Raw genomic sequence first — 25928 nt, 5'->3', positions numbered from 1 at the left:
CCGTCCGTCCTTCTCCGAGGCTTCGATAAACCTCTATTACACGCAAACTGAGCTCACGGTGGAATAAAAGAACGGTGAAAAGCAAGCCTTTTGCACACCTACAGTGCGTCAGGTGCCTAAGAGAGGACCAAACTAGGGCCGATAAACGTAGTAGAAAAAAGTCCCGCACACCGTCTTCAAATGCAAATAAATCAGGTTTTACTGTATTTATTCAGAAACACAACGTTTCGGTCCCGAGACCTTCATCATCAGGTTGTCTTAGAAGTTCTTAGGGTCGAAATGTTGTGATACCTAATACAAATTCCCTGATTGCTTTTTCATCTGAAGGCGGTGTGCAGGGTTTTTTTTGTCTGGAATAAAAGAACACAAAGTGTACAACAGCAAAAAAAACTAAAAAAGAGAATCACACACACACACAACTTAAATAGCCAGGAGAAGCTGGGAATAGCAACAGGAGTGGTAGTGATGGCAACGATTTCTCACCAGGAGTGGGGAGGTGTGTGTGTGCATGTGCGTGTGTGTGTGTGTGTGTGTTAGTGTGTGTTAGTGTGTGTGTGTGTGTGTGTGTGTGTGTGTGTTGAGGGCGAGAGGGTGGGCGGGCGGTCAGGAGCGGAGGCGGTGGGGAGTTGGAGTTGCGCAACCACGTTGCGGCAGCGGTTGCCATGGCAGCCACGGCATACGCACGGTTGTTTGCTCTCCGTCTCATAGTGAACCCACTCACCCTTCCGCATTCTTTACAGCCCAATCTATACTCGGACATTATATATCAGCGGCTCCCGACCTTGTCTGGATCAAGGGCCCACTTGAACATCTCAAAAGCGTTCGCGGCCCACCCATCTGACCACTTGGGTGGGCCGCGTGAATTTTATTTTATTGATCAATCAATCGACTGTGTTCCGGCTTGGATCAATGGAACTAGCGTAGTATACTTTAAGTTCTTATTTATCAGTATTCACAATGAAAACAAATTTTTCATGGTTTTAAAGAAAATAAATGCCATGACAGTTTTACATACTTTTTGTAATATTAATGTTATAAATAGAATTGTAGCTTTTTGCCATTTATTTGTGGGCCCACTTGCAATATCCTCACAGTGGGCCCCGGCCCACAGGTTGGGAATCGCTGAGCTTCACTGTATAAATTGGGCTTTGCTCCCCCGCCGCTCGACTCCCCCGCCAACCCACCCCGACCCGCTCCGAAAGTGCAACGACAACAACAACAACAGGAGACAACCGTGTTCCATAAATAAACAAGTGGCAGGGGGATTCAGATGGCCTGGGCAGCACTACGTCACCCTCTCCTCGCCACGCTGTGTCCATGTCTCCTTTTTTTAAGCGTTTTCCATTCACCTATTTAATTGTACTTTGTCTTTAAAACAGTTTGCTGTGTAGCTCCTCCGCTGTGCCGCCGCTGCCGCCGGCGCTCCTCGCCGCGGGCGGACAGTTCATCCGAGAGACGCTCCTGGATCTGAGTTCAATTTCCATTTGCCCGTCGTCATTTCATTTATTTATTTATTAATTATTTATTGTAGTCATCGTCTGTGTTGCGTGTGTTTTTTTTTTTTGTGTGTTTCGTTTTGATTGTTTGTTTGAATTCTGTAAGTGTCTCAAAAGCCCCTCCTGTTTGTTAGTTCCACAAGGCAGCGCTTTGAAGAAGAAAGTCCTCAGCCCGGGAGGCAGACCTTGCCTGCGAACAGCAGTCCCACTATGGTGAAGAAGATGGAGAGGACGAAGAGCACATAGGAAGAGCCCACCACCGTGTTGTTGGGCAGCTTGTAGGGCTGGCCCCCCACCTCATTGATGTAGAAACCTATGGGGAAGATGAGCGCTGCCATGCAGAACAGGATCACTAGGAGAGAGAGAGAGAGAGAGAGAGAGAGAGAGAGAGAGAGAGAGTTCAGTGATTCTCTTTCATTTCAAGGACCCCCAGTTTGATATGCATTAGGCCACGCCACAGACCCCCATTTTGATACAGTTGTTTGTTGTTGTTTTTTTTAAATCTCTGGGACCCCAATCTACACTGTAAAATCCTCAAGTGTTTATTTAACTCTGAGACTACACAACTGTTACTGGGTCCATTTGGAACCTTTAGTGCACTCTCTCAGAGTTACAGACCCAAAAGGGTCCATTTTGGACCCCTGGTGGTCCCCGGACCCAATGTTGAGAAACAGTGGGTTAGTTCGCCGTCTTACAGTACATCACACAACCAACAAAGACCATCTCCAACAAAAACAAACAACATCACACATGCTGCCTCTAAAGTCCTTGGCTTTCACACACCCGAGACATTAGCACTCTCAATAGTTCAGCCAGACACTGTTACGACTGAAAATGAATCTGCTTGACCGGTAAATAGTAAATGCATTTGTTGATTCGCTCTCATTTCCGTAAGCTGTATACTGAGTGATATACTTGATGCCATGGCCATCAACTGCGTCATCAGATAAGACTGACGTCTGTGCACAATGATGCGAGACGCATCTGTTGTTTTCCTATCATGTTCTTTTCCATTTCTCATATCTTCTGGTCACGTCATGTGTCCAGTACTGTGTATCTCTGCTGTCGGGCATAAACCAGCTATGTTCAAAATATTAACTTTTCAGGAAATGAAAAAAATAAACATGTTTTAAAACAACACAAGCCTGATCAAAGTTGGTATGGTGACTTTATAGATTGTCAGATACTTGAATGTGTCCTTATATTATCAACACTTTACCCAAATCCAGCTCAAGTGGAGTTAGGAGGTTTTTGACCATTAATGTGGAGATAGTTGTTTTGTCCATCATTTGATTAGAATGACAGTCAAAAAAAAAAAAAAAAAAAACTAATTTGGAGTTAGGTGGTTTGAACGATAGTTTGAGGATCCAATAGTTTAGTCAGAAGTGCTTTTTAATACGTTTCATTGGTTCAATATTTGTAAAACCCACACACAGACGTAAAGGGTGTTCAATAGCACTGATTTTTTTTTTTTTAAACATGTAAAAGTTGAAAAATGGAGATAGTTGGTTTCTGCCCGACAGCGACGATATATTCTCCATGTGTGTAATAACTGCCTGGAGTCAACTTGTCGTATACACTCACTGGCGACTTAACTGAACCATCACTCACCACCACCCTTAGTTAGAGGGAGACTCCACACGTACAGTATATTGCATTGAATTTGCCGGTGTGGCTCTGCTCCTGTGATATACACAACAATCTGCACAAGCATGACACAGACTCCGAGATCACAAAACCCCCCTGAGGCAGAGCCTAAATGTACACCGTTATTACAGTGACATGATAGTCGACATTAAAACTCCTCATAGGGCAGAACCTGAAGATACACAGAAATTAAAAGGACATGATATGAACCCACATTGAATGACACAGTTGACACACCGAAGTCCTAAATACTCCTACAGGAGGAGGCAGGGGAGGTGGAGGGACTGTCAATGTGGCAGCAGCGAGAGATGTTGTTGAGCATGTTACAGTGAATGTTGGTCTGCTTAAATGGACAGCGTAGATTGAACCACTAGGATCGTAGCCATATGTGATTGGAGGGTATACGACAGTGGGACCCGCTTGACTTCCGTGCCTGGCTGAACTACCGCGATGGATGCTCCATCAAATGACACTGATCACCCCCCCCCCCCCAATCATCACCTCACTCACTACTCATTCATTACTGCCACCTGGACACAGATATGGGACTTTAAAATGGGAAGAAAAAAGAAAATCTCGCTTTAAGCAGAAGTTTTGTACACTCTGCCATTGCAGCATTAACCAAACTGCCTGGCTGACAATGTTATACGCTAGGAGGTATGGATGTATTTATAGAGATTCTATGCATTGTAATTGTTTTTACCTGTATGTTGTATGCTACTGTGTTTCTGTGTTTCTGTGTTGAACGGTCTGTGAAAACAAATCTCCCTCTGGGACAATAAAGTCTAATGTAATGATTTCCATGGTTCTCTGTAGCCATCCTGTTTTCTTTTATTTTCATACGCTGTAAAATCCTATGTGTTCATTTAACTCCGAGAGTGTAAACACGGACATGTAAAGCTAAGGAATTTGCATTGCTGGGATCTAATTTCGGAAAGCAAACAACCGTTCGGGCTGTCAATTAAAAAAAGGTTTAACCACTTTCAACCTGGCATCCCTGTTTTCCAAAATAGTGAACAGATCTACAAGCTCACAACAACGCTTCGCAGTGCATTGTGGGCTTGGAGATCGCCCACTTTCACCCAACACAGTCGTACGACAGAATATATAAGATAGGGCTTAAGTGGTTAATAAAGGAAGTAGAAGGACGTACAGACAGACCGTGAACACAGAGCGACAGGCAGATAAATAGATCAACGCTAGAAGCCTTTAGCCCTCGCGCCTCACTTCCTGTCCTCTCTGTCACAGCCTAGCTATTAGTTATCTCACACACACACACAGTGTGTGTGTGTGTGTGTGTGTGTGTGTGTGTGTGTGTGTGTGTGTGTGTGTGTGTGTGTGTGTGTGTGTGTGTGAGTGAGTGAGTGAGTGAGTGAGAGAGAGAGAGAGAGAGAGGGGGAGAGAGAGAGAGAGTTTGGATGGTTGGGGAGAGGGGAAGGGAAAAGAGACATGGCGCACTAAGGTCTAAATTTAGACTACAAAACTAAGAGTCTAAAAGCCCCGCTAGCAGCCCCTTGAGGCTGTGCTACTCCTGGGGCATTTTTTAGATAATGTTTCGGATCAAAGTGGAGGATGGACAGATGGACGGATCCACAATGCTGATAGCAGGACTAAAAACTAAAAGTGATGCAACCGACAACTCACGTTGACACTTATAACTAGGAGGATGCTGCTCCAATCCATTCAAAGACCAGGCCATCCAATAAATTGAGCTCCGACTCTGACCCCCACTCTTGTTGCTGCTGTAACAATAATATATAACTGGCACAAAAATGGCTGATTCTTAAAAAAATAAACCCTATGGCAAAATGTCCCTGCTTAAGGGTTGATAATATGTCCCTGCTTAACCACTTAAGCCCTGTTTCATACTTGATTGTAGAACGGCTATAATGACATAGCAAATATACAAATATAGGGATGGCAGGTTGAACGTGTTTAAGGGTCGATATGACCCTGGTTAAGGATTGATACTGTATGTCCCTGTTTAACCAATTAAATCCTATATATACTGTACTTACAGTAGTTGATCGGGGTCCCCCAGGTCTCTATATTAGATCCACCTCTAGTATTTCCCTCTACACCAAGTGTCAGGGTCAATATGTACCTGCTTAAGGGTCGATATGTCCCTGCTTATGGGTCAACATGTCCTGTCACTGACAACAACCCCCTTTTATATTCATCGCACTCAGTGAATAAAGTAATTCTGATTCTTTGTGGCATGATGACGTGTTATTTTTTTTGTCAGAATTGTTATACGCTGCATGGGCTAAATGATGATTAAAGCTATGACATTCAACTCAGCATGGGTTTTTGTAAGCAGGGTCATCAAAGGCTGAAAAAGCTAGACTGTGGGAGTTGAAGAGCAATAAAGTGGCATGGCTTTTTAACAAACTCATCCCTCCAACCCGCCACCTCCTGTCGAGAACGCAATTTCATAATACCCACTCATCTGGGTAGCATCATATCAGGCAAACAGAGAAGTTGTGAGGATCTGCATAGCTACTCTGGCCAAGGAGATGAGGACACACTGGATGGAACTGACTACAACCACACACATTCATTAATTACACACGCTAAAAGTATGTGTAGGACAGTGAGATGCATGTGTGGTTTAAGTATAAACCGTATGTTCTTTTTCGCCTAGCAGCTTGCATCTACTCAGCAGACAGTGCTGTATACTGTCTTCCTTCCTCAGGGTATTTTAGGAAGGCTGAATTTGCTGTGGGCATCGTTTTCCACTTCAACCTGGTGTCCCTATTTTGGGCATGTCATTATTGGCAAAATTGGAACATTTTAAAAAATGCTGTGATGCGACGAGAGAGAGTGAAAAGGGGGTTTGATGTTAGTGACAGGACATATCAACCCTTAAGCAGGGATATGTCAACTAAGGATATATGGACCCTTAAACAGGGACATATCCACCCTTGAACGGGTACATATCAGCGCCTAAGCACTTTTAACCGGACATCCCCATTTTTGGTATGAAAACAACACCATCGTGTTCGTGTATGAAGTATGAAATAGCGCGTGAGTGTGTAAGCACGGACACAACGCTCACAACACGCTTGTAGATCGGCTATTTGCGCTATTTTTGATCTAGACCTTCCCCATGTATTGTAAGAAGGCTGAGGTTGCTGTGGGCATCGTTAACAAGCCCTGCCATGGTCAAGACACCACAGTAGCACCCACAGGGACCAATTAGCCTGGTGTGTTGATCACATGCCGGGTCCGATGACAGAGGAGGCATGCAGGCGCCCCGAGACGAGGCAAGGCGATGAGCTTGTGTTGTGTTGCACTGCTCAGCATGTGGTACGTCACGTTGTCCGGCAGCATCCAGGCAGGCAAACATGAGGTCAGGGGTGAAATCATTAAGAGCCTTTATCACAGTTAATGCAGGCTATTAGCTTCCGTCCGTGTTCCAACAGAGACATTTCTAATTAGAGTCACCCCCCACTTATCTCCGTTTCCTTTGAAGATGTGCAGTTTCAAGTCCAGCTTCCAGTCCACTAATGTAGCAAACACTTTAGTTTCCACTAAAGCTAAATGAATAAATTAATAAAAGCAAACTTTTTTGACGCCAGTGGATTATTACTCAATAGCTAGACTAAGTTTGAAGTGGAACAGCTAAATCTGATCAAGATGCTCTTTGATTCAAATAACACAGGGTCCTACCATCTGAGGGTGGTTTACTAGTTGGGCTTATTTTTCAAGAACAGGTAGCTGGAAACCAAAATAGGTCTACTAGGTCTTTTTCTGAAGTAAAAATAAATTGAGGCAGTGACAGGCTCTATTTCACAAACTCTTCACTACAGATAGTCCACCAGCACCATTTCCACACTTGCTATTGTTTTCCTTTTAAAACTTTTGCCTGAGAGTGATTCCCGGTTGAATTGCCTGTAGAAGCAGTAGTAGTGAGTAGGGAGGTGGGGGTACCAGTGATCTGTCTTAATATGTCTAGCAACACTGACATATGCCATGTCAAAAACATTCACATTTTGAACACTGGCTAACCAGCTAGCTACTGTATCCTGCACAATTACTGCAGGAATGTGTCAGTGGCACAGAGTCTGGTTATAACTATATCCTTTCATGTTACCTTGCCGGATATCTGTGTTTTTTGTTCAAATTGCATTATATACCGTCATGACAGCTGCCACAAACTTGTGAGTTTGTAAGCCCTGCCTGTCTTTGCCTGTCTTCTTCGTCAAGTTGTTGAGCTGTTCTGTGCTGGTGGCTGAGTCCCAGTGGACTCCAGACTCTTACTGACATTGCACCTATTGACTTTGCTGATTGCTGAACCGAAATGCTGTCGAGAAAATAAGCCAATTTTGTGATAGCACAGGCCCGTTTGGCTTTAACCACATTAACCCTGGCATCCCTATTTTGGGCATGTCATTATAGGTGATCGTTTTCAAAAATCCCCCCCCAAACAAATCCCTAAAATAAAATAACAATTTGCATAGAGTCGCATGGCGAAACGTTGTGAGCTTGTAGATCAGCTATTTACACTATTGGTCATACGGCTAATTACATAAAGCTTAAAGTCCCTGTTCCCACTCTAAATGGCATGGCTTATCTGAGTTGCATGCCCTGCATCAAACCTGTTTTCAGTGAGTACTAGTCCGAAGACCGGATTTTAGCTGTGAAACTCGATGTTAATGATTTGGAGATATGCAAATTGCAAGAAGATAACATTGTCCCAGGTAAGCTTAAAAAAGCCTTTAACAAAACAAAAAGCACAATTGTTGGGGTTGTACTGGCATTATAGAGGTGTTTCCTTTTTAAACAGCAGCTTGAAATGACTCTAAGCTCTAGATCAAAATGAACTAATGAACTATACCTGCTTCCCCCAAGTGATTCCAAAATACCCATAAAAGGCACTTGAAATGTAATTTTGTACACAACTAATCATCATCATTATTTGTGACCACCACACACTTGTGAAGAGAATACACATTTGCAGACACTCTGTAATGCTCTGAAAGTGCTGATGAGGCCATCTGGCTGCATTTACCTAAGCACTGCATGTGAGTAGAAGCTGATCCTGAGTCAGCCATAACTGCCAGTATCTCCACTTCCAATATAAATGACCCTATGTCCCTGTGTTTCAAGCTATCAGCAACTTAAGCATAGTTATGATGAATTTACAGCGCAAAAAACACACAAACATAAGACTCATTTAGATCCAGTTTTTGTACTGCAGTCGATGACAATGCGTGAGCTGACACTACCCATTATTAAAACACTGACGTATAGGAAATAACACTCTGACACAACATCATGTTGCTTAAAGGCTGCTTCCCGGTCTGTTCTTTCTAATGGTAGAGCAGGAGAGAAAGAGATACACAGAACCCTAACCTAACCCAAAACCGATCGCAACAAATCCTAAAATTCCTTTTGGACAAGCGGTACATCTTCTTCTGCTGAACAAATGTTTCGGATGAACCCTGGTGTCCCTATTTTCGTGCAAAGTTTAATTTTGCTATTTGTCCTACGACAAAGTATATAGAGCACCGAAGTCTGACGTAATTTACACATCCTACCTGGTTCGCGGTTTTCCACCCCCGTTCTGAATTCCCATAGACGTCTTTAATATCGCGTCAAATAAGAACTGGGTTCCAAAAATAAACAAATGACCCCGGCGGTTTGACTCTTATGGATAGGAAGCATCAACTGACGGTGAGAAAACGATAATGTTCCGCCGAATTAGTTACATTTTCGCCAGAAACAGACTGTATCAAATATAAGTGACTGACTATCATAAACGATACAGAACCTCCTCCCTGACAATGTCGGCGTGACAGTTTGTTTATTTTTGGACCACAATTCTTATATGAGACGATTCTAAGATGACCCAATGTTATTCTCCATAGAGAAATTACTTTACGAACCAGGGGATGAACGAGTGACGTCAGGACTTCTGTACTCTATAGGGCTTAAGTGGTTAAAAGGTGATTCGATACTCTCGGTCACCCAGATTGGCTAAATGTCTCCACTCTGCCAGTTCGTAGCAAAGCATGCTCCGTCAGGTTGACGTGCCCGGTTGGGCAGACACAGCTAATATTTATGTCTCTTCCCTTCCCGTTCATTGCTCCGGCCATGTGTTTATCTACAGCGGGCCAGAACCACAGTGGCCCACAGCCATCATAGCAGAAGGATGCTGGGAAAAGGTATGCCCAGGAGGAGGCAGAAATACCTGGCTCAGTGTTTCCGTTGCTAGCTCAGCTCATGAGCTAGCTGCAGAGGTTAGCTCAATGACCGAAGCGTCTTTCCTTTCTTTCTGGAGCTTCTGCGCCTCTTGGGCAGATGTTTCTACACCTGCGCTGTGGCTTCACCTGGCCGGCCCACTTGCTGCTGATCAAACGGCAGCAGCTAAGGAGAGTGGAAGCCAATAAAGTGGCTTGGCTGTGTGGATGTGGGTCTTCACTAGTGTGGGTGTAATATGCACGGCCCAGGGGGCTCCAGAGGGCAGCGTACGTGGGAGTGTAGAGGGGGACAGAGAGGGGTCTGTGGTGGTCATACAAAGCTGCCCATTCAGGTGCCAGTGGCCCATGGCCAGTTACACCTACTGGTACAGAGTACTACCTACCTAACTCCAGACTTCATCACCTGCTAGCCCCCAATGAATCATCCTGGTCTCAACACTGGACCCACGCCTCTGTGCCTCTGCCTCTCCCTCTCTCTCTCTCTCCCTCCCCACTCTCTCTCTCACGCAGAGCTCATTGGTCTCAAGCCAAATGTATATTTTGTCACTCGACTAAAGTGATCATCAACTGAAAAACGTGTCACGACACATAAATCTGTGGTTCTCAAATTGGGGTCTGGGGACCCCCAGGGGTTCTTGAGGGGGTCCCCAGCTAAAGTATTAACAGTTAGTAACCAAATGGACCCTTAAAAGGTCTGTAACTCTGAGAGCGTACAAGTGGAACAAAATGGACCTTTACGTGTCCATTTGCACGCTCTCAGAGTTATGGGGATCCGTGGCCTAATGCATACCACACTGGGGGTCCTTGAGGTAAAAAAAAGTTTGAGAACCACCGATATAAATTTGCCTCAAGTCGTTTCATTAATTGACCTCTCTCCACCCCCTTACGGCTCACAGACACAAAGTATGAGCCACAGCACAGCAGCCCCAGAGAGAGGCGCAGTGTTCAGCAATGTGTTTCAGCAACGTCAGGGAAAAACAAAAATTACAAAAAACAAAACAAAAACAAAACAAGCACAGCCCTGGCTCCGTCCCTCTCCTCTCCTCTCCTCCTCTTCCAGAGGTGGGCTCTCGGGTTACCTGTGATGCTTTCATACCACATCAGTCTCTCACGACGTTCTGTTGTTGGTCCTTCTCCCAAAACCCAAAACACAACGCCCTGGTTAACCCATTAAGACCTGAGGCCATTCTTAAAAATGTTTTCTAAATCCTAACAGATTTAAAAAATATATATATATATTTTTTTTTCACGATTTAAAAAAAATAGCAGAGCTACAAGCTCGTAGCGCGGCACTCGGTGCCGCGCTATGAGCTTGTAGATCTGCTATTTTTGAATAGCCAAAGAAATATAAAGTGACACAGATGCGTTCCAGGTCTTAATGGGTAAAAGGAAGCAAACAAAAAAAAATCTCCAAAGCCTAAATACATATTTTACTTGTGGCCATTGTGCAAGCAAACAGGATAGACTGCTGAGATCCTAATAGGGCCGACAGAACCACAGAAGCAGACAATGGTGCCGATTCCTCCCCGTTGCCACGGCAACCTCATCCCTTGCCTCCAAGCGCGACTGTCAAACAGTGACTCGACGCCTTCCAATTTAGCTCGGGACGCAGATTTGTGCTTAGCGCACAGACACTTTTTTTTAGAGGGCTTGGATTTCTGTAAATATGGCGATTCACAGGGACTTTGCACGGGTTTAGCGGACTCTACAAAGCCTGCCGCATTTGTCCTGACTTTGCAAATCTCGACAACAGAACAGAATAGATGGCACTGTTTTTAAACCTACACTCTAGCTGCTCCCTGTAGAACAAAACACTTGCCCTGGTTATGTCGTGTGGTAAAATGTAGCCTTTTCTCACACAGTATGTCCAGACTTTATATGCTGCGTTATGGTAATTACTACTCTGTCCAGCCTACGCCATCTGTGTGAGCTAGACGCTGTCTATTCTCTAAACCACTTAAGCCCTATATACTTAATTGTACAACGAATAACAAAAGAATTGCCGATTGACAAGCTCACAGCACGTCACATCGCAACGTGTTGTGAGCTTGTAGATCAGCTATTTTTGCACATTTTGAATAAATAAATAAGATGTTTGAAAAATGCTGATTTTTTTAAACATTTTGCCTGGAATGACATGCCCAAAATAGGGATGCCAGGTTGTTGGGACGCTCTTTAACTAATCAACCAATCACAACTACACCCTCCTACACAGCCAAACCACAGTGGTCATTGGACCATTGGCTCAGTGGAAAAAATGGTCATACTGTAAATGCATGTGCAAGCACACACACACACACACACACACACACACACACACACACACACACACACACACACACACACACACACACACACACACACACACACACACACACACACACACACACACACACACACACACACACACACACACACACACACACACACACACACACACACACACACACACAAAATATATTTTTGTGTGCGTGCGTTTTGGAATAGAATGCACACACATCTATCTTCCATATGGCTGAATTAGCAGTACCGGTGAAATATTTTGCATTATTGCTGAGCTAAAACCAATATCTTCACCTAACCCCCGCCCCCCCACCCCATCGTTATCGCTCACTTGTTCTCCTCGCCTCCCTGCTTCATAGACCAGCTGCCAGCTGCTGGCAAACCAATGCACTATTGGCTGCTATTTCAAGGAAGAGGTGTAATGAGCAGGAAGAGTAGGGTGTGTACACATGGTATATACACAGTATTATCCTTATTGTTAATTTAACCACTTAGTATACTTTGACGTACGACAGTGCAACAAATAGCAAAAAAAAATCAGAAAAGCTCAAAACTCGTTGCATGGCAAGCAAAAATGTAGATTGGCTTTCTGAACATTTCTGTAATTTCTTTATTATTTTTTAATCTCTGAAATACTCTGCCTATAATGACGTGCCCAAAATAGGGACGGATGACAAGTTTAATGTGATTAACTACAAAAAAAGGCCCATGGGATACTGGTCGCTTAGCATGGTCTGACCACTTACTGCCAGTGAAGGCGATCCACCGGGCATATTTGGTGGCTTCGCGGCGCCAGTGTGATGCCACCAGGAGTCCACAAGTGACCGTGAGGGAGATGATACCCATGATGATGAAGAAGAGCGTGGTGACCCACTCCGGGGGCAGCCGTGGCGGGATGCAGGTCCGGTCTCGCCCGTGGATGGTCTGGCACTGCCGTACTAGACCAACAGTCAGGGCGCCTATAGGGAAAGAGGAATTTGGATAAAGAAGATGTTAGAATTGTAAAGACTGCATGCACAAAAGCGCCTTTTTACGGTTAAGTCTTCACTGAAGATTAATACTGAAGTTCAGTATCAATTAGTTACACTTTTAGAGAATGTTTACACTCTCAAAGGAAGGATTGATCTGTAATGCCCTTGAGGCAACACAGCCCAGTAACCAGTTCCCGAGTCTACACACAATACACCAGTCAGAGCATTGGTTGAAACTGCTGCGTGTCCCGTGCAAAATGCCTTGGTGTCATAGCTGGTCAAATACAGCAGCCCTGCTTACACACAGCAGGCTACATCAATGCCTCACATATATAAACTATTCAGCGCTTCTTTGGGGGTGTTTGGGGGTGTATATCGTCGCTGCCGGTGGAAACCTTGAATGTCCAAAAACGTTACTTTTCAGGAAATGGAAAAAATTACTTGTGTTCCAATGGATCCAATGTACTTATTATTTAGACACAAACTCTTGTTAATAGATGGAGATACAAGGTTTCTGCCGGACAGCAACAATATGTATCATGGCTGCCAATGCCATTCAAAAAAACCTGTTAAGCCCCCATATGGTTCTATATACCAAAGGTATACTTGGTTGTACAGCCGTGAACTATCTACGGTATATGCTCACAACATGTTGTGATGAGACACTTGTCTTGCACAGTAAATTGGCTGTTTTAGAAGATTTTGCCTATAATGACATACCCAAAATAGGGATGACAGGTTGAAAGTGATTAAGATAGGTGCTATATAGCACTAAATGAGGTACCCATATGACAAGCCAAAGAACCCCTTTTAGTGCTATTTATTTAGCACAATTTTAGTTTAGCGTTAATAAGCACCATTTTTGTAGAGCATGATAGCTACACACACAAGCCCACACCACACTTTTACACACACACACACACACACACACACACACACACACACACACACACACACACACACACACACACACACACACACACACACACACACACACACACACACACACACACACACACACACACACACACACACACACACACACAGGAAGCAGCAAGCCTTCACAGACTTCAGCTTTGAAACAGAAGGTGAGCCAGAGGCTTGGAAAAAGAGAAGGAAAGGAACGGAACGGGGGATGATCTGTAAAAGAGCAGGAGGGACCCGGGGCTTGTGACCTATGGAGGCAAATTTATACTACGCCGCACATAATATGGTAATATTATGTTATTTCTGACTTTTCTCAAATAGGGTTGCTTTTGACATTGTGTGATGAAGTGTAAATGACCACTTTAAGCCCCCTTTTCCAGATTTTTACAAATTCTTCCAAATGTTTTTCGAAAGTAGCCAATCGACAGGCTCATAGTCATAACGTGCCACGTTGTTCTAAGCCTGTCGATTGGCTATTTTCGAAGAATTTATGAACAATTTCAAACATCGTTCAAAATGTTCCCCTATAATGACACGCTCATTCAAAGTGGTCAGACTTAGATGAGACTTGGTGGAGTGAGGCTGAATGTCTTTGTGTCTCAATCACTGTCGAGGCCTCGGGAGGGGAGGACTGGAGCTCTGCTGACACCAAAGCAATGAAGAAAGGGGAAGGAGAGGTGGAGAGGGATGGAGAAAGATAGAGATTCCCCTCCTTTAATCTGTCACCCATTCAGTGCATGCAAGGAGATGACGAGCTTCGTTCTCCAGCCTGGTGGGCCCAATTATATCTGTGGCTGAAGCTCTCTAGCTCATTCTCGTTTACACACACGCACTCACTCACACACACGCACACGTACGCACACAGTCACACACACACAAACTAAATCCTTCCTGCCAGTAATGTAATCAATTCCACATGCAGATGTGTGTGCGACACACACGTATGAGAGCACACAAGAGCTTGACACGAGAATCAAGTGTACAGTTCATTATGGAAAGGGAATCTTGCACTTGCTACAACGGCTTGCTACGACATTCCTCTTTCTCTTGTCTTCTGGTGCAGAAATTTTGGCTTGGTTCTTGGACGTGAATGCGCAGCACATCTGCTAGCATGAAACAAGGCGTGGTAAGACATTCTACCCATCACTGATTCAACAGGAGAGGAGACGGATGGAGTTTTGCCACATGGTGAGTCACGAGCGGAGTTGAGCCAGAGTCAGACTGTGAAGGCCCAGGCAGAAACATGCCATAGGGCACCATTTCTCAACCAGTGGCCCATGGCATCATTTTACCATGGCATCACCATGGTAAAATATAACTTTTAACTTTGTGAAATGTATTAAAAATATGTTTGAACAATATTTCATAAGTCCATCATAACAAGTCTGGGTGTGATATACTTTTAGCCAAAATAGCCGATCTACAAGCTCACAACGTGTTGCAGCGCGACACATTGTACGTGTGTAGATCTTATACATACAATCCAGTATAAATCTGTCTGAAATGACTGTGTTATGCCTTCTTAGATACTAAATATATACGTATATATAGTGTGGGGAGGCGGCGGGGTGGTCCTTAGGATTGTTCGAAATATGCTAATAGTCCAGAGCTCAAATAAGGTTCAGAATGAGAACCACTCTGCTATAGGGGTAGAAGAACCATTCCATTAACTTCCATGCTGTCCCACACACACACACACACACACACACACACACACACACACACACACACACACACACACACACACACACACACACACACACACACACACACACACACACACACACACACACACACACACACACACACACACACACACACACACACACACACACACACACACACACACACACACACAGGGATTTGCTGATCACAGGTTAAGGGCAATGAATGTGGACAATGAGGAACAGACAAGGTGGGTGGGTGTCTGAGAGCATACTGTGTATATACTGTATACGCACGCACACACGCACGCACGCACACAAGCACACACGCACACATCTGTGGGAGATGTTTCAGCAATGCATGTTATTTAGATATGGAATAATGGTCTCTTCAGTGGGTATGCTAGGTCTAGGACCACCCTAGGACTCACATTGCCTCTCTATGACCATATGTGTTAAGACAAACCATTAAAGAAAGGCTCCTTTTCCAAGTACTTGTCAAACCCTATGTGCACTATAAATGCTATGTGGTCAAATAAATGTCTAAATTGCAGTTTTAATGCCATAGAAGGTTTAGTGGGAGAGCTAATAGAACGTTGAATTCACCGACCACCAAAGAGACGATGCACTGACAAGTCAAGCTTGAGTAGGCAGCAAGATGGAGTTCAACAACAATGTCTCAGTAGGCGGACGGGCATGTACACGAGACGAGCATGTGTGTGCGGGGGGGGTTGAACAAAGTCAAGCCTGTTACTTGCTCTGCCTGCCACCAGGTTGAGGCTGATACCAACCCACTGAGTGTCACTGTGTGTAGGGAGCTGGGTTCATAATCGAGCGACAGACCATGTGAAAAGACAGTGTGGCTGGCAGTGACAATCTCTAGGCTAAAGAGCAGGCTGGGCGAAAACAGCCCTGCAGTCCATCCAGAGGAAATCCTGTCCCCTTTAGAACACCCAACGAAAACACGCCGTTTACAATAACACCCAAACACGGACTCAACCCTTCCTAAACTGCACACACAAACCATGCCAGTGGTTCAAAAGGAATGCCTCAGCAGTCTAGAAAAGTTCAGATAAGACATTTCTGGAACCTCAAAATTGAAGGCTTTATTCACAGTCCGGTGTGGGCTACTTAGATAAAAGCTTAACCTTCCACAGCCAACACACAAGAATGCTGTCCTCGGTGCCCGCTCCCGTTTTATTACGGACCGGGCGCAGCAGAAACGGTGATTCGTACCTCTCTTTATTTACTGCCTTATCTCCAGCCCCGCTTCTATGGCGCTCAATCCCCTCCCTGCGTAACAATCTTATGCCATAACAGCCCAATTCGCAGTAACAAAAAATGGAGGTCATGACTCGACTGACTAAAATGGCACCTGAGCGGCCCACTAGAGCTTAGTGAGTAGCCTATTTCTGAAGTGGGCCACATATTCCCGGGTAACCTTGAACACAACGGAGGACAGGAGGTGAGGGAGGTAGCCGTGTAGCAGAGGAACAGCGGGGAGCCAGAGAACATTAGGCAGGGGTTTGATAGCAGCGGTTAATGGCACTGCTTTATGACCATTTCCCCTGGATCCTCCAGGCCCCCGCTGCTTCACTAGCTCTCCGTGGAATTCCTGCCTTACAGCAGGCAGGCACGCCATGGTAAACAGCCTGGACAAGACACAGAACAGCAAAAACACGCCCTTAAAAACACACACACAAACAACATTTCAGCCTAGCCTAGCTGTATGCATGTTTACACCCGTGTCGTGTACAGTATATACGCACAGGAATACTAAGCGCAATAGAAAATGAAACAACAGGCACACAATACCCAGAAAGACATAAAATTGGCATAAACAGAGTCATTTTCAATCTCATTATCTTACAACCCCCCCCCCCCCACACACATGCGTGTGTGTGTGTGTGTGTGTGTGTGTGTGTGTGTGTGTGTGTGTGTGTGTGTGTATGGGGTGGATCAAGGCCTGCTGATTTGAGGTTGGTGGGGGCGAGGGGTCAGTGTGGAAGGAAGGATAGGCATGCTATGCTACAGTGTATGCTTCAAGAGAAGAGAGAAAACAATCTACGTTGCACCCTAGCGTTTTGACAGACAACCCTCCCTCCCCACCCACCACCACCACCGTTTATCTCAAACACACAAGCAACAGAACAGGTAAACCCTCCATTCTGAATATGTGCCCTCTATCTCGCTCTCTCTATCCTCATCGACAGAATAATATTCCTCCTCCATTCTCCTCGCTTTCACCGTCATGGAAACTACAACTCTCGTCACCCTATCTCACTGCCCCAGCCCTCCTCTTCCTCCCACTGTTTTCACTCGCATCCCTCATCCATCTCTCTCTGCTCTCTCTCTCTCTCTGACAGCGTCTCAGTCTAAATGAGAGGAAATAAGGCCCCTGTGTGCTTGTCTTCAGCATGGTGATGCTCCCATTAGCAAAGCATGGTGGGGGTGCTGGCGTTTGCCAACGCTTAACGGATGAGTCAAACGGGCCTCTGAACTGTGGTGGGCGGCAAAACAGGACAGCGAAAGGTAGCCAACGGCTGCCTGCTTCTCCTGCAAGAGGCTTTTAAAGTACAACACATTACACAGAGGCACCGCAACACAGCGGTGTTGAGCGATTCTTAATTTATACGCCATCGTACGAAAGGTAATACGCGACGAAAATAACTGATCTAAAAGCTTGTCACGCCGCATTGTGAGCTTGTTGATCAGCAATCTTCCACACGCACTGTAATGATTAAATTTAAGTCAGACTTGTGGCGAAAGTCAAAGGAAAACATCATTCACTTGATTAGCTCCATAAACACTGAAAACATCTCGAAAAGGTGGACTTGAGGAGGGGAAATGTTTCACTCCACCTTTACATGGCAGAGAAAGAAATCAGGTAGAGAGGCTGCAGTTAGAAGACCATAGTGTTATGGTAATGCACATTCTATTTTTGGACAGTTAAATCTACATAATGTCACCACAAACCAAAGCGCTCAAAACCAGCAAACCCACACGTTAACATCGGGTGTCATCAAATAACACATTCTGGAGCCGCTATGTTGATAAAGTATAGTAGGATTGACCTGAGTCATGTGAGACTTTGATAGAGGTTTTACACTCGAATGCCAACAGTGTTGAACCATAAAATTTGCACATATCCTCATAAAGTCATGTCTCCACAAAGTGAATTTTCAATTTGGAAGGAATAACACAGAGCAGCTCCAGAAGATGTCAGCGGATTATATAACACGTTGAAGTCTCAGCTACCTTGAGTCTAGCTTAGAAAGAAATCTAGCTGTCTACAGATGTACTGACAAAAACCTGCCCACAGAGCTTAGAAATAGCAAAAGAATGGCGTTTGATGCAGGTTGCATTCTTGCTTTAATCACTGCTGGCGTAGGGATATATTTATTTTAGAACTACTACCCCCACCACCTTGTGTCCTATAAGCACCAACTCAAAAAGGCTGCTGTCAGGGTCAGGGTGGAGTAAAAATAAAAACACGGAAGAGCAAAAAGATCAGGTAACTGTCTTGGAAATAAGTCCATCTGAGAGGAACGTCCCTGAAGAAATTAGGGTTTGAAAAATAAAATAAAAGATTTCCTTGAAACATCACTGGTCATCAAAATCAGGTTCATATGATTAGGACTGACATTTACTGTATCTGCTTGCCCAGTAAATGCATTTGTTGATTCACTCTAATTTCTGTAACACATACTGATATACTTGACGCCATGGCAATCAACTACTTTATCAGATAGACCGACACCTGACTTGTGCACAATGATACGAGATGCATCTGTTGTTTTCCGACTACATTCTGTTCTTTTCCATATAATCTTTTTATTAATGTGTAATAAAGTTCAGAATTTTTGTTCAGAACACTTGTCGTGTGAAACTGGCCCAGGTGTCATCTTGTTCTATGCGCTCGCGACTTAACTGAACCATCACTCACCACCCTGTTAGAGGGAGACTCTTAGGACCACATGGAGGGTCAGCTAAAATCACAACAATCACATTTGCTATTTTTGAATCATTGTGAATAATGTCTGGATGGGAAAACTCAAATAATGGCTGGGATATCGCCCAGACCGATATTGTTATGGCTTTCGTGAGAACGAACACTGAGCACATCAAACACCTCATCTCCCTTGCTGGTCTACCTGGGAGCGAGTCCTGAGCAGTGTGTTTGAAATGGAAAAAGCAAATCACATTAAAGATGGGAAAATGCAGACAGGGAGTCATGCATTAAATGAGGCGGATAAGTTGAATTTTGGTGACAAATGATTTCTGGGCAATAACTTTTTAATGGTGCCTTTTGGAAATAGTTAGTTACATAATCACGATTCTATCTATTCTCTCTATATGATTAACCATCCAAAGATAATGCATAATCAGTCACTGACAACAGTTGGCCAACCTACAACCAACGGTAAGATTTGTACAAGGCAGGCAATGGGGAAAGACAAAATATTTGCCCAAAAGATGACTGACCTGTCCTGCATAAACACTTACACCACATATTGTTCAAAGACTGTGGGTTGTTTGCCAATGTACCTGTCTCACTGAAAAACAAAAAGGGTTTGCGATATTGGCTACTGCTTCTGTAGATAAATGGGTAATGTGTTTATGTATTATGTTGTCTTGACAAACGTTCTGCACTAAAAGTCAGTGTAGTTGAGCGTGGCAAAAATAGCAGATCTGCAACCGACGCTCAACACGTTGCGATGCATGTGAGATCTGCTATTTTCGGCTATAGTCGAAGTCCACACCACTCACCGCTCCCCCCCCCCCAAAACCCACTGTAAGCATGAACGAGCAGCACAGACAGAGGCAGAGAGAGAGAACTGTTAGAGAAATTAATTGTTTCCCACTGTGAAAACACACTTTCAATGCAGCACTGGCCCTGGTCACAGCTTCCTCTTTTATGACATAATCATGATGATCACCTTGACACTGTGTGGTAACAATGGCTTTGAATGGAAGCCCAGGCAGGAAATGAACTTTAGCTGTTATTGCCTGGGGACGTCGTTGCACTGTGACTTGGTCACGCCTCTACATTCTGCCTTTTGTGCTGTTCTGTCTTGCATGAAAGCACTGCTGTTACTACTTGAAGCTGCCTCGGGTGTTCAATAACCAGAGGAGCTTTGTATGGAAAACAGCTTAAAGCTGCAATTCATAACCTTCATTTTGTGTGTAAATAAAATGTTATTGTGACCAATCCATATGGTAGAGTATGTTAATACAATACAACCAACACAAGTAGTTGGTCTATCTAGTAGTTGGTCTATCTACTCTTCTATTGAAAACTGTACTGTACTTCCTGTGGTCAACTTGTCAACTACTTGTCAAGTACTGGTTGACAAGTGGCATGAAGCTCAATCCTTCACCAGAAGTAACAGGCTTTCTCTATTAGCTCAGCAGTAGAAATGTTGGCGCCCGCACGAGGGACCCAGGTTCGAGTCCCGGGTAGGACATGAATGAACGTTAGGGATTGCAGCTTTAAGGCTTTTCGTATGTTGTCCTTCTATTTCTACTGATATTAGTGTTGACAATTATGATACACCCACACTTATTAAAACCCTTTAAGACCTGTGTTAAAACCTATACGTTGTTATACCTTTTCTACATTTATATTACATTTTCTGAATAAAAATGTGACGTTTTTTTCAGATGTTTTTTCTGTTTTTAGAAGGCGTTAGAATCGCCCTCAGGTCTAAATGGGTTCATCTATTTCTGCTGGCCTACATCAAAAGTTTCAAAACCTAAATCTTTAGTCAGCCTCTTGGAAAAAAAGCAATAGAAGGCAAAATCTGTCATGTGCACAGCTCTCATCCTGCTAACTGGCCCAGAACATGTTTCTCCACGTTTTTTAGTACAAAGATACCATGCTGGGTTCCTTCCAGGGATAGGTCACCAAGCGCTCACCTCGGTTCAAACGCTCTTCTCATCTCTCAACAACAAGCCTGGGAAATGGAGGCAGGGGTCAACCAATTAGAGATGTGATTTTGTGAGGGGTCTTGCATCGAGTGCTCTGACTCCCACATGACCTTTCACCCTTACCCACAATACACTGGCACGCTGAATGTGTGCTGACTGAGGTTAGGTTACAGATGGCAATGCCAGCCATGGGAATAGAGAGAGCAGCCATACTCAAGTTCCACCACCGTGTCAACTTGAACAAACCCGCAAGAGAAGCGCATTTGACTACAAACACATGAATTCAAATCCATGCCACTGTCGATGTTATGACACAAACTGCTTTTTATGATCTGTCTTAGAGGAAACGAGGAAGCAATCATGTTGTTTTAAAGAATTCTCTATTGTGTTTAGCTTCAACCAAGCCAGTCTAATCTAATCGTATCTAATGTAATCTAACCTAATCTAATCTAACAGCATGTACAACATGCCACGGCATGACTTTTAACCTACTGCCCTGCAGTGGAACGTTTTTTCTAAAAACATCACAAAGGAGCAGAGGCTCTCACAGTACCAATGTTTCCACTATTGTAAATTCTAAAACAGTGGCTGCTTGTCCATATATTTTGAAAGTGAGGGGAAAGCCACAGTTTGTGAGAGGGGGGATACCGAAAATGTGAACGGTCTATCACCTACGTACCCATCCCATAAACCTGTACAACAAAAGACCCCACACAGCCATCAAAGACAGCTGGGGCAAGGTGGAGAGGCAATGTGAAAACAGTAAAAGAGAGATGGGTTGTTCTGCAGAACTGCTTTGAAACTAGGCCTGTCACAATTATTACATGATGGTCAAATCGCAATTATTTGACATAATCGCAATTATTTTGCATAATTGTCATAATCGTTTCGATGTTGAAAAAATTTCATTATTTTCAAAAATAGCAGAAATAGCAGATTTACATGCTTACAACATGAATTGTAAGCTTGCCTTGTAGATCAGCTATTTCCACTATTTTTAATAGTTTAAAATGAATCTGCATATGCAATTTGTGATTACGAAGACTAAAAGGCAAACAGAAATTAAGTTTCTATTCATATGTTCCAATGTTCAATGCCAAAAAACACAATTAAATTGTTAATCGCAATTATTTGTGTGACAATTCATCGTCAATTTAAATTTGTAGTCGTGACAGCCCTATTTTGAAACATCAATAAATACCTGCAAATGTGCAAACTGCAAACGCAATCAAACCTAATGCATTTCAGAAGTAGTGTGTCCCATTTCATATATTATTACTTATTATTATCTTATTACATTTGTACACAGTGCTTATTGGGTGGAGCTAATACAGTCTGGCTGTGCACTGGTGGATGAACCCTCTATGACCCAGTTACTAAGCTGTCATCCTGCATGGGGAACAAAGGCTCCAGCTGTCTATCAGCAGCCTGGATGTGTTTTAAGGATTGACGCCAAAAATAAAGGACCAACTGCCGGTGGGTGCGTGTCAGTGTTGCCAGGTCTGCTTATTATAAGTGACTTTAGGCTTGAACATACAAAACATACATTAACCACTTCAACCCTATATAGATTTCAGCCATTTGGAAATAGCAGATCTACAAGCTATGAGATGGTAGATCGGCTATTTTCAAAAGATTGTTTTATACATTTTGAACTTGTGAAATTCTGCACAATGAGTAGCCTACTTTTACATTTGGTACTTTTTAAGTATATTTCAATGCCCGTACTTTTATTCAAGTAGGTTTTGAATACGGGACTTCTAATTGCAACAGAGTATATCTACATTGCAGTATTGATACTTTTACTTAAGTAAAACATGTGAGTACTTTTTCCACCACTGCTTATTTCTCTCGCAAAATCTGGCAACACTGGTGCGTGTGGATCGTGTGGATCAGTACGGACTACGGAGGCAACATCCAACACCTGCTCCACTGTCTACAGTTTCTTCACGTGAACCCAGAACCCAGGGCCGGATCACATGGTGAGGCTACGAAAGTGTCACTGTTACCACCACCATCATCATCATCACCTGACCTGAACTGACGCACTCCACAAGAGGCGCATTAAAGAGCAAATGTCTTCTAATCTACAGGGATGATTAAAAAATGTTTAATTGTACCCTTGGTATGGGTAATATGGGTAAGTGTTTTAATATTAACACAAAACACTTAACTGCTGTGCAACTGCTTCAATGTCACCCTACTCTACTGAGAATAACACGAGAAAACTGTAGCGGAAAGAATATAGAGCTGCTGATTCAATATTATAAACAACATATTTGTGAAGTGGATCATCCTCATGGTTAGGCTACTAGTCTGGTTGGGTTACAGACTAGAGACGGTGACATCAATGCTGCAAAAGACCAACACTAACTTATTGCCTGGTGATAATAATTACCTGCTGATTCACCAGTGTTGATCCAATCTGGGTTTGCAATGCTGGCTATTGCAAATATATCTGCTGCCAGAAAGAGGCATCCTGATATTATTGTCAGTTTATCCATCACGCCAGCTTCAGTTTGGGGTCTTTATAGTGTTGCAGGGTGTGCTGAATGTGGCCTGGGGGTCCCGATCAGATGCGACCCACCCACCCCCCCAGACCGTAAAAACAAAAAAAAGATAAAAGGTGGAAGAGAAGCTCAGATGTGCTCTGATTGCAATCAGTCTACCTCGCCCCCATCAAAAGGACACTGATGTTGTGGATCTCGCATTATTTGGGTCCACACGTCGCAGCAACAAGGGGACACAGCCGACACATTCAGCTAGAAAACGCTGAAACGTGACGCGCAAAGGGCATCACATCTCCGGTGCCAGGATCGTCCGCCTCCGACGCCAGGGCCCGACGCTCCTCCAGCCGTTTGTGTTGGGGTTTGGATCCGCTCGGCAGCAGCAGCAGCATCGGGTGGGTGACGTGCGGGCTAGCAGGGCAGCTAGCTAGCGTTTCTAACAGTGCCCGAATTCGGACTGATCGGTGCTGAGAACTGCGGCCCAGCAGCAGAGGCTGCCTCCTGCCCCGGTCCCAGGGCCGCCGGACTGCGCTAGCATTCTCAAGAGCAAAATAATGTCACCTCCGAAGCAACGGGCCGGGGATCGCGTTGTGTTCAGGGGTGGTGGTGATGATGATGGTCTACCGTTGAGAAGAACCCATCCTCCTTCCTCCTCCTCCTCCTCCTTATCCCGTCTGCTGCTTATTCATGCCCGCTTCTCCTTCTCCTCCTCTGGAATAGCATCTGCGCTGAAAGGAGACCACCGAGCAGAGAGAGGGTCCGACTCCGAGGAGGTGGTGCTGCTGCTTGTGCTTAATAAAGCCTATTTCGCGTCAAACTGCGGTGCATATAACAAGGACATTTGCAAAAGGGTAGAGCGGTGGGTAGGTTATTGTTATGGTTAAAGCCCACCACCCACCTCTAAGCTCAGCCCCTCTTTTCTTCTAAATGACATGAAGCGGAGCGGCGATTGAAGCGAACACCCCCACACACAGACACAACACACACACAGCGCTCCTGTCGGCGTTGCCAGGTTTCGCGAGAGAAACAAGCAACCAGGTCTATGAAAACAAGCCCAAAAGAAGCGACTACATGAGCCCTTTAATTAGCTCATCGGCTTTTTGAAAATAGCCGATCTACAAGCTCACAAGGCATCTCGAGCTTGTAGATTGGCTATTTCTTTGTATTAAAACTTGAAGAAAATGTGGATAATTTTTTTTGGAACATATTAACATAGATCTGGTACGGCGGTCCCTGGACCCTGGTCCCTGGCACAAAATGTTTTCAGGTTGAGGTCCGTGGACAAATACATATTCATTTGGGGGTCCTTGACATGAACATGTTTGAGAACCACTGGTTTAAATAGCGCTGGTCCATATGGCGTTAGGAGTTCTCCTTCTAACGCTATGGACCAGAGCTATGGTTTAAACATCAGTAAACAAGTCCAAATAAGCAACTACACTTTAGAAACAAGCCCAAAAAACGTAACCACCAATATTTACAAGCAACTTTACATAAAAACAAGCCCAAATGTGCTTATAATAAGCAGACATGGCAACCCTGCTCCTGTTTTCACGTTCGTGGGGCAGGCGGGCGGGGGGCATCACTTCTCGTCTCGCGATACTCCTTAACATGTCATGGGGGGGTCGAGGTGCCTAGGGAGTCCTCGTCACTCGCATTCTTTTGTATGCACTATGACTAATGCACCATCGTTTGACCACACTAAACCTGGCGTCCCTGTTTTGGTCAATAATCAGATCGAAAATAGCAGATGTACAGGCTTGATGCCTTGTGAAGTTGTAGATCTGCAATTTTAGAATAGGATGAAATAGGGCTTGGATAACTTAAAAGGATGCACATTGTAATAAGGTTACACTGAGCTATTATGCATTGGTTTTTTTCTTCTTTTTTGCAGCACACCAGACATCAGTAGTGTTGTCACTTGCTTGTTGTGGTTTCCCCATCCACTGAAGAACACAGATAGGCCGCCTAATCTAAAGGTCTAAAAGTCAACCATCCACCCCTCCCAGTTAGGCTACACTACAGCATAATCAGTTCTTGCTTCAATAATTTTTTCGTGAAAGCGTCACTATTGTCCTCTATTTTCATTATCACGTGTGCCTGAAAATGAATGTACAGTGTACTGCTATGCAGTCGGTACAAGTCAGGACACAGGCCTAGGGTACACACAGGAGGAACCAGCGGGTCACCGGCATCAGTGGTCTGGCATAATCATAAACCCTTTCACCGATCAAAACCCTGCCCATACAGCATTTGTCTCAGCTCTGAACTCTGTCTCCCTCTTCTGGTAGTGAAT

At 44.2% G+C, this 25928-nt stretch overlaps 1 protein-coding gene across 1 annotated transcript; it reads right to left on the bottom strand.

Annotated features, from left to right (window-relative positions):
* mosmoa (modulator of smoothened a) lies at window positions 1-24607 on the bottom strand. The gene is made up of 3 exons (XM_080447343.1): window positions 23524-24607; window positions 12379-12591; window positions 1-1848 (listed from the first exon to the last, which is right to left on the bottom strand). Exons 1-3 carry the CDS (start codon window positions 23627-23629, stop codon window positions 1664-1666), a joined length of 504 nt encoding a protein of 167 aa, XP_080303469.1. The 5' UTR covers window positions 23630-24607; the 3' UTR covers window positions 1-1663.
* Between the last annotated feature and the right edge of the window lie 1321 nt (window positions 24608-25928).

This window comes from Gymnoscopelus braueri, assembly GCF_963280865.1.
Source record: "Gymnoscopelus braueri genome assembly, chromosome: 13".
Lineage (NCBI taxonomy): Eukaryota > Metazoa > Chordata > Actinopteri > Myctophiformes > Myctophidae > Gymnoscopelus > Gymnoscopelus braueri.
The sequence above is the reverse complement of the archived record's forward strand: the minus strand, read 5'-3'. Positions and strand labels throughout refer to the sequence as shown.

Bases quoted from the DNA above. Each gene is read 5' to 3' on its own strand.
- mosmoa (XM_080447343.1), bottom strand. From the start codon at position 23,629: ATGGATAAACTGACAATAATATCAGGATGCCTCTTTCTGGCAGCAGAT. The intron at 12,592-23,523 runs GTAATTATTATC...CTTTCCCTATAG, and splicing joins CAACACTGGTGAATCAGCAG to GCGCCCTGACTGTTGGTCTA. The intron at 1,849-12,378 runs GTAAGTGGTCAG...TCTCTCTCCTAG, and splicing joins GTGGATCGCCTTCACTGGCA to TGATCCTGTTCTGCATGGCA.